At 58.2% G+C, this 9395-nt stretch overlaps 2 protein-coding genes across 3 annotated transcripts in view; both read left to right on the top strand.

The window, feature by feature from the left end:
• The first annotated feature begins 3388 nt into the window (after positions 1 to 3388).
• On the top strand, positions 3389 to 6717 carry S1PR4 (sphingosine-1-phosphate receptor 4). The gene is made up of 2 exons (XM_004689361.2): positions 3389 to 5082; positions 6648 to 6717. The coding sequence occupies exon 1, from the start codon at positions 3389 to 3391 to the stop codon at positions 4544 to 4546; it is 1158 nt and encodes a 385-aa protein (XP_004689418.1). The 3' UTR covers positions 4547 to 5082; positions 6648 to 6717.
• Positions 6718 to 8616: 1899 nt separating this feature from the next.
• Positions 8617 to 9395, top strand: part of NCLN (nicalin) — a 14938-nt gene continuing 14159 nt past the window's right edge. The window contains exon 1 of one of the 2 annotated variants that reach the window (XM_004689359.2): positions 8617 to 9209. In XM_004689359.2, the coding sequence (XP_004689416.1) occupies positions 9026 to 9209 (184 nt within the window). In that variant the 5' untranslated portion in view covers positions 8617 to 9025. The remainder of the gene's footprint in view (positions 9210 to 9395) is intronic. The other variant, XM_004689360.2, reaches the window with a different exon arrangement.

The following is a 9395-nucleotide window of genomic DNA, read 5'->3' as shown; positions in this document are numbered from 1 at the left end:
GATTTATTTATGCATACAAGGCTGGGGGGGGGTTAGGCCAGAGATGCAGGGGGGAGAGGACTCCCCAGAGACAGAGTGGGGAGCAGAACAGGTGGGTCCACTGAAACACACTGCTGAGGGGAGCAGCGGGGAGACAGGAGGGGGCTGCTGGCCTGTGGGTCGCTCGCTGGCCGGGATGGAGCTGGTGCTGCGGGGGCTGCAGAGAGCCCCATCGTCCTGCGCTTCAACCCTTTGCGCCACAAGGGAGAGACCTGTCTCTGGAAGGTCATCTGTGGTTGGTTTCAAATTATCCCAGGTTGGACCAGCTGCCACGCTGCTGGGTGTGACTAGCAGGTCCTGCTCAGAGCCAGGCTGAGCGACCCCTTCAGCCATTTCTCCCAGGAGCCAGGAATCATTTCTCATCGAGGGGGCAGAGGTGACATCAAGAAGCCCCGGCTGGGAGCTCGCGTGCTGCTGTGGGGCAGTCTCCGTGGTTCGGGCTCCGAACTAGGAAGCAGATACTTGCTTAAATCGCAAGTCCATGGTGACACTCTGAGCTCTGCTCCGCCACAGCCCGGGTCTGGGCCCCCTCTGGGTCCCACATTTCTCTCCTCTCTCCTCCTCCCCCTCCTCGCCGAGGGTCCGGGTTACCAGTCACTGCAATGCCCGGTTACGGGGGTGCTGATGGGGATGCGTCCTGAGAAATGTCTCCTCGGGCAGTTCTGTTCCTGGGTGAACATCGGAGGGTAATGACACTGGTGGGGGTGGGCAGGTGCAGCTGCTGCACCCCCAGGCCCGACGGTGCAGGCTGTGGGTATCTGTGGCCTCTCGTTAACCAAACACCAGTTTGGTTAACTGGTTCCATCACACATGCGAGTTTCAGTATCGCTGCACACTGCACCCCATGGTCATCTAGACGCGGCCCCCAGTTCCTGTCTGCAGCGCGAGTGTGTGTCCAGCCGCTGCATGGGTTGGCTCTTTGCTATTTCTGAGTGGTGCGTGGTGCATCAGTTGATTGCTTGCAGTCAACTTGTTTGGTTTTTCTTCACCTTCACCGCACCCCCCCTCCCCCGGTCTCAGGGAGCTGGGTGTCCTTGTTCAGTCCTCCGTCCCCTTCATGGACTCATCTCCGAGTTTCATTGGAGATTTTTTCACGTGTCTGAGTTCTAGAGTTTATTTTCCGTGAGCTGCCCTTCCTTGTGCTCTGGGCCCTTGATCCTTCCCCCTCCTCCTCAGCTTCAAAAACTAAGGTCTCTTAGTTTCATAAGTATTTCGCCTTGTTAAATTGTCCATGGTGTCAATTTTTTTTTAAGATTTACTTATTTATGCATACAGAGCCAAGGCACAGGCCAGAGGTGCGTCAGAGTGGGGAGCAGAGCAGAGTGACGAACAACACTGCTGAGGGGAGCAGCGGGGAGGCAGGAGAGGTCTGCTGCGCCCTGGGGGTCACCCCCTGGCCGGGATGGAACTCACGCTGAGCAGCTGCGTGGCTTGCAAAGCTGATGTGGCACCTGGGAGGCCCACGGTGTCCGTGTCTAATATTCGCCTTTTGTTCTTTTTTTACGACACACAACTCCCTCCAACTCTTTCCGTTTTACTACGCATGTCAACATGTCATCATTCCTTAGGACTGAACAGGATTTGTGTTGTGGATACTCCACACCTGTGCCCAACAGGGGGCTGCTGGTCATGCAGTGTTTCCATTTTTATTTTTTTTAAAGATTTATTTCTTGATGCACACAGAACTGTGGTACAGGCCAGAGGTGCAGGGGGTGAGGGGATTCACCAGAGACAGAGTGGGGAGCAGAACAGGCAGCCTGACTGAAATACACTGAGGGAGCAGCGGGCAGACAGGAGGGGTCTGCTGTGCCATGCGGGTCACTCCCTGGCCGGGGATCGAACCCAGGTCTCAGCAGCCGCTGACGGGTCATAGCCTGGGACTTAGCCCCACGAGGGGGCCCTGTGAGTTTATTTTGTGCGTGGAGCTAGGAAGTGATCCAATTTCTCTTCCCCAGATGACCATCCCATTTTCCTAGCTCCAATATTTTGTAACTGCAGTTGGCTTTTATATTTATCTCAGACGCAGGGAACGATAGTGTAGTTTAGTAATTATGTGATTCGATTCTGTCTTAAAGCACACATATAAGCCATTTCTTTACTCAGTAAGAACAATTAGGACTTTTGACAAACAATTCAAGACATAAGGTTTTATTTCTGTGTTAGTAGTTGAATAATTACAATCCGGTTTAAAATTTACTTGCTGTGACCCTTCTGAAACTTTGGACTTGCTGCCTTAGAGCTGGTGAATTAATTTAGCTGCAGAGAGGCTGAGCTTGCCTTTCAGCTACTGAAATGGTCACACAGCAAAGCCTAGTGAGCACGCTCTTTGCCACACCGGTGGCTTTATTTCGTTGTGTCTTCTCCCAGCACCATCTGTCAGAGTGGCCGTGGCGCCCCAGCACGAACTCAGGACTGACGTGTCCGTGGCTTTCCTTCTGCTCTCTGGAATTTGTTCTGTTGATCCATATAACTTTTATTCCAGGACCACGTTGCTTGAATTACTGCCGTTTCAACGTATAAATCAGTTAGCTTGGTCCCCATGTCTCTCCTCTTTGCCAGGGTTACTCTCATTAGTTGAGGACTCCCATGGTTCCTTGCTTCCTTTCGCCACCTGGTGCCCGCATCTTAGGCCTCGACCAATTCAGGTTGAGTCAGCTCAGCCGAGTCAGGAGGGACAGGGCAGGGTGGAGCAAGCACCTTCCCTCCAGAGGCCATGAGCCGCCCACCATGGGTGTCCCCGCCAGCCCTTAGCAGTCACCCCGGGAGCAGGAGGGAACCTGGGCGGCGAGGAGAGTCCTGGCCCGAGATGGGTGTCTGCCTGGACAGCTGCCGCCCCCAGCTGCATCCCCTTCTGCAGAGGGCTGGCCGTGACCCCAGCTGGAAGTAAAGGGGGCGCAGCCACACCTTCGGGGCGGTTGCTGGCTGGGGCTCGGGTGTGTGCGTGCAGTCACTTGACAGGATTCACTAAGCACCTACTGTGTGCAGGCAGCTGGGAGCAGCTGGGAGCCAGCCACCAACAGGGAGTGATGTGGGGGGCGGGGTGGCTGCTGGCTGCTGGGGGGGGCGGGCTGGAGGCCCGGGGGTGGAGCCATTTCCCCTCCCTGGGCTCCCCACCCCCTTAGGCTTTCTAGGACAGATGGGGACAGAGAGGGGTGTCTGCAGCAGGGCAACCACAGGGCCCTCACGACCGTTAGGCTGCCCCTCCCCATTCCTGGCTCACCCCCACCCTGGGGATACCTTGAACATAACAGGAAATTTCAAATAACAGGAAACCAGACCAGGCAAGGCGGCGACTCCACCCTGGCTGGGGTGAGCCACCCCGGGGCCTCAGTCTGCCCCGTAGACGGTCATGAATGCCACGGGGTCGCTGGAGGAGGCCCCCGAGTCCTGCCACAGGCTGGCAGCCATTGGCCACAGCCGGCTCATCATCCTGCACTACAACCACTCGGGCCGGCTGGTGGGCCGCGGCGGGCCGGATGAGGCCGGTCTGGGAGCCTGGCGGGGGCTCCTCGTGGCGCTGGGCTGCCTGGTGGTGCTGGAGAACCTCCTGGTGCTAATGGCCATCATGCTCCGCATGCGGTCCCGCCGCTGGGTATACTACTGCCTGGTCAACATCACGCTCAGCGACCTGCTCACCGGGGTGGCCTACCAGGTCAACGTGCTGCTGTCCGGGGCGCACACCTTCCACCTGGCGCCGGCCCACTGGTTCCTGCGGGAGGGCCTGCTCTTCATGGCGCTGGCCGCCTCCACCTTCAGCCTGCTCTTCACTGCGGTCGAGCGGTTCATCACCATGGTGCAGCCCTTGGCCAAGAGCCGGGCCACCAAGGCCAGCTGCGTCTACAGCTGCATCGGGCTGTGCTGGCTGCTGGCCACCCTGCTGGGCCTGCTGCCCCTGCTCGGCTGGAACTGCGTATGCCACTTTGAGAAGTGCTCCAGCCTGCTGCCGCTCTACTCCAAGGGGTACATCTTCTTCTGCGTGCTGCTCTTCGCCGCCATCCTGGTCGCCATCGTGGTGCTCTACGGGGTCATATTCAGGGTGGTGCGGCTCAGCGGGCAGCAGGCCCCGCGCCTCCCTGCCCGCCGCAAGGCCCGCCGGCTGCTCAAGACGGTTCTCATGATCCTGGTGGCTTTTGTGGTGTGCTGGGGGCCCCTCTTCGGGCTGCTGCTGGCTGACTTCTCGGGCTCCAACGTCCGAGCCCAGGAGTACCTGCGGGGCATGGACTGCATCTTGGCCCTGGCGGTGCTCAACTCGGCCGTCAACCCCCTCATCTACTCCCTGCGCAGCCAGGAGGTGCGCCGGGCTGTGCTGGTCTTCCTTTGCTGCAGCTGCCTCCGGCTGGGCCTGCGGGGCCCCGGGGACTGCCTGGTGAAGGCTGCTGAGGCCCACTCTGAGGCCTCCACAACCGACAGTTCGCTGCGGCCCAGGGACAGCTTCCGGGCCTCGCGGTCACTCAGCTTCCGGATGCGGGAGCCCCTGTCCAGCATCTCCAGCGTTCGGAGCATCTGAGCCACGGCTGGAGTCAGGGGTCCAGTTGCAGGGCGCGTGCCTGCCCTGGAGGAGGCCGGGAGCTGTGGGCCCAGGGCCTGGGTCTCACAGCTTTGGGATAGAAGCCTGCACACCGGGACGCAGCCGGGCCTGGCTGGAGCGGAGAGAACGCTGTAGCTGGCCGGGCACCCCAGGGGCCGGGGTCCTTGCCGCAGCCCCTCTGGGCCTGCTGATGCCCAGCCGGTTTGCCATCGTGTCCTCGGGGAAGGAGGAGGCTGCTCACTGGAACGGACGGGGCCACGGAGTGGGGCCGGCGGGCTTGCTGTGTGGGCCCTGGCTCTGGGGGCCCTCGCCCGCGCTGCGTCCCTTTGGACTGTGAAGCTACAAGGGTGAGCTGTCGGTCGGCGTCTGGCAGCTCGGACAGACAACGCTGCCAGGAGGCCTCACAGCGTCCCTCTTCTTCACCTCCTCGGGCCCAAGGCACAGGGCCGTGGGCTCCTGGCGGCATGCAGGGGTGTGCCTGTGCCCCGGGAGGCCCACGGGGCGGAGCTTGGAGGGTAAGTGTGGGGGACAGAGAGGTGTGGGCAGAGCGCCTGCCCTGGAGCTGCTGCCACAGCAGGCCGCCGGCTGGGCCAGGCAGGGTGGGTGGGTGAGCGGGAGTGTGTGACCTGTGCAGCTGCCTGGCCAGGGTGGGGCAGCCAGTGACAGTTGACATCCGCCCCTTCTCGCTCACTTCCCGTTCCCCTGCTTCCCTGCCCCCCTTCTCCCACTGCAGGCCTCTGCCAGGTGTGGGTCCCCAGGCTAGGGCAGCCTCTTGGCCGCCTGCCTGCCTTGGGGAGCTCATTCCTCCAGAGGCATCAGACCCCCACATTAGGCTGCAGCAGAGGCCGAGGGTGCTGTGCTGGCCGTGGCGATGGGGCCTCCACCCCGCCCGTCCCGTGCGGGAATCGTGCGTGGCCACCAAGCCACGAGCGTGGCCAGTGCCTCCGTCTCACTTTGAATCTGTCCGCGTGTACGTAGCCCACGGGACTCTCGGAGACTGCGCTGGGGTGAATCCTCAGGTGGCCCCTTTTGGCCGGGCAGAAAGTCCCAGGGCCAGGGGTGCTGGCTGTACGCCTATCTTGCCTTGTTAGCTCTCGGGGCAGTTCTCTGCCAGCCGCTTGGCCCAGAGCAGCTTTGCTCTCAGGCTCAGTTTCTTCGCGGCATGATCCGGGAGGCCCTGACTGGAAACCGCTCACTCCACTGTCCGCCACGGCAGCCAAAAGCCACATGTGGCTCTCTAAATTAAAATGAATTGAAATTTTAAATTCCAGTTTCTTGGCATATCCGTTTGCTGGGGCTGCCATATCAAAGCACCACACACTGGGGCTGGGTGGTTTAAGGAGCAGAAATACGTCCTCTCTGGGTTTTGGAGGCGGGGAGCCCCAGACTAAGGTGGAGATCGTGGGGGCATCTGTCCCAGATTCTGGGGGTTGTCGGCAATCTTTAGAGGCATCACCCAGTCTCTGCCTCCACCCTCAATGGCTGTCCCTGAGTGTACGTCTGGGCTTTTACAAGGACGCTAGTCTGAGGCTAGGGCCACCCCACTTCAGTGTGACCTCATCTTAGCCAATATATCCTGAAGCGTTGGGAAGTCTGGCACCTGCTTGCCCACCACAGCAGCCAGCCTGGGAGGCACGTACCCTTTCATGCACCTGTTGCTTACCTGGCCTCTGGCTTCGACACCGCCCTTCCAAGAAAGCCTCCCCTGATTCCATCCTCCCCGCCCCCGCCAAGCCTCCTCCAGGCTCCCATAGTGACCCACATCCTCCCTTGGGCCTGATGACCCAGGATCCCACATTCACGGTCTGTGAATTGCAAATCCCGTGTAAGTACAGACTGGCAGTGTCTGGCCATTGCTGGGTCCCCAGTACCCAGCCCCAGGCCCAGCACACAGCAGGTGCTCAAGACCCAAAGGTCTGGAGAACTGGACCTAGAACTTGCTTTCCACCGAGTCTTGGAAACCTCATCCCCTCCTCCTTCTCCTCCTGTCCTCCCTGACAGCGACAGAACCGTACTCAAGAGTCCTGACTTCTGCTTAGTAGCTGGTTCAGGCATCTTGTGACCCATTATTCTTCTCCAGGTCTGCCATGAGCCACAGGACTCAGCTTCTCCATCTGTAAAATGAAGCTACTGATAACTCCTGCTTTCCTGGGTTGTTAATAAAGTGAGTTATATAAAGTTCCTTAACTTATTATGTGTATATTTTCAAATGAACAAGAACAACAAAGCTCTGTGAGTCATTTGGTGCCCAGTATTGTTCTAGTCATCTTTATATTAACTCATCTAATTCTCACCAAATCTCCAAAGGGTGGATACCCATATTAACTCCCTTTCACAGATGCAACAGCTGAGGTCCAGAGCAGTTAGGTAACTGACTCCAGGCCACACAGTTGGGAAGTGACCCAGCTGGGGTCCAAATCCAGACGGTGGCTTCCCATCCCTTTTGTTAGTCTTTGATGAATAAATACTAGTTCCCTCCTTCCTTGGAAAACTCAGGAAGAATGTTCCATTTCATGCCACAGCATCATCTCCACAGAGCAGGATTAGCCATTTTTCAGACAGAAAAACCAAGGCTCAGGAGAGGAGGTGGCAGGGACAGCTCTAGCGTCCAAGCCTTGTTCAGGCCCCTTTCATGGCCCTTCTCTGAGTGAGTGTGGATGGTTTTGTGCATTCATAGTCTGGGCTGAGAGAATGGAGGTGTGGTAGATGCGCCTGCACCCAGTTAGAACAACTCTCCCCAGTTCTGACCTGCCAGTTACTCTTGATGCCCAAAAACTAGGGCTTCCCTGGAGAAGCCTGGGAAGGGCTAGAAGCAGGAAGTACAGCTGGAAAGGGTGGACTGGTGTGTTTGGGGTTTCTGTTACTCATTCATTCATTCACCTAACCACTGTAAGGCTTTATTATGGACAAAGGGGTTCTAAACGACCCAGCGCCTGCTCTCAGAAAGGCCATACAAACACTAAGTGATGCCCAAAATCATTTCAGGAAGTGGCCCATGGTAGACCTTGAAGGATAAAAAGGAAAACCATACAGAAGGGGCTGAGGCCAGAGCTTGGCGGGGCGGGATGAGCGGGGTGGGGGTGGGGCTGTGCCAGCTGGATGAAATTTCCTACCTGTACTTACTGAGCACTTAATGTGTAACTAGGTCCTCCTAAGACAGTTCGTGAGGGTTATCTTATTGAATTCTTATATACCTCTGGGGTGGGGAAGAGCTTTTTATTTGTCATCATATTTGGCAGGTTAGGAGGCCAAGGCCCCGCGAAGTTAGGCACCTTGCCCAAAGTCACATCACTGGGAGAGGGAGAGGTTAGGACTCTCGTTCATGCTGTCTATTGGCACAGATGCCACCTCTCACTAGTGACATGAGCCAGGTCCCAAGTTCTTGGCAAATATACTGGAGACTGAATGTCAATTATAGGAGGAGCTGATGTGTTCTGCACCCTCTGGTCTTAGTCTTCCTATCTGTAGGAGGGGTGTAAGTCACTCTGCTCCTCAAGAGCTCTGGTCCTGAGACAGTGGGTTCTCAGAGTTGCCAGATTAGAGGGCAGAAATTTGGGACACCCACTTAAATTTGAATTTCTGATGAATAAATAACTTGTATTATAACTATGCCCCAGATATGAGTGAGCATAAACATAAATATATCACCAATTACTGCACGGACACCAGATCCCAGACTACAAGGCGCGTGAGCTATTGGTATCCGTCATTTTAAGAACTAGCTGTCAACGATTTCTTCATTTTTCTTTCATTCGTTCACTCATTCATTCATTCACCCACCAAAAAAACGCTAGGGACAAGTCACTGTGTGCAAGGCCTTGAGTACAGTTCTGGGGTGACATCAGTGCACAAGAGCGGCAAAAATCTATGCCCTCGTGGGATTTAATATTAACACCACTCATTAGGACTATTAAGTGATTTTCTCAGACCTGACAGAACGCGATTCCCACGATCCCGTATGCTAGTTCCGTGGGACTCCCATTCCCAGAAGTCCCAGCGCGCCCGGCTGGGCCCGCCTTTTCCTCTCTTCCAACCTCCTTCCGGGTTGTAAGGTCACGTCCTGGTCCACCTCCCGCGTCCCCCCGCGTCCCCCTTCCCACCCGCAAAGCTGGGGCTTCAGTTCCCTCGCAAATAGAGTTTTTGAAAGACTTTATGTTCTTGACTTGAGCGTGAGTGAACTGTCGGCAGCTTTAGTCAGTCCAGCACGGCTGCTGTCAGAGAGGCCGAGGGGGCCTACAGCTCCCAGGTAGCTCCGCCCAGTCCGGGGACTCCAACTCCCGGCGGGCAGTGCGGCGGACGGGCGGCCTGCGCGTTGCCTGCAAGACCCGGAGAGGGCGCGGGCTGCCCGGCGCGGTGCCCGCAGGACCCCGGCGCCTACCCATGCTGAGGTGAGTCCGCGGGAGCCGCCGCCGCTGTCCGGTCACTGCTGCCGCTCCGCGCGGCCTCTCCGCGGCCAGGATGCTGGAGGAAGCGGGCGAGGTGCTGGAGAACATGTTGAAGGCGTCGTGTCTGCCGCTCGGTTTCATCGTCTTCCTGCCCGCGGTGCTGCTGCTCGTGGCGCCGCCGCTGCCCGCCGCCGACGCGGCGCACGAATTCACCGTCTACCGCATGCAGCAGTACGACCTGCAGGGACAGCCCTACGGTGCGTGCACCCTGGCGCCCGGCCGAGCCCTGGCCGGCCTCTCCCCAGCCCGGGGTCCTAATGGGGCCCCCCGCCGGCCTGGCTCGCCTGCTGGCGGTAGACCCAGGCGAAGACGCGCGGGTGACGCCCGTCCGCCGCGCAGTAGGTGATGCGCGGCAGCAGGTAGGCGTGCGCGGGTCTGCGGCC

The sequence above is a fragment of the Condylura cristata genome, unplaced genomic scaffold (assembly GCF_000260355.1).
Source record: "Condylura cristata isolate star-nosed mole 26May11 unplaced genomic scaffold, ConCri1.0 scaffold00025, whole genome shotgun sequence".
In the NCBI taxonomy this organism is placed as follows: domain Eukaryota; kingdom Metazoa; phylum Chordata; class Mammalia; order Eulipotyphla; family Talpidae; genus Condylura; species Condylura cristata.
Note: the sequence above shows the minus strand (reverse complement) of the source record. Positions and strands in the feature narration are given on the sequence as shown.

What these genes read in the sequence shown, in the direction of transcription:
- S1PR4 (XM_004689361.2), top strand. Translation starts at nt 3,389, where the DNA reads ATGAATGCCACGGGGTCGCTGGAGGAGGCCCCCGAGTCCTGCCACAGG.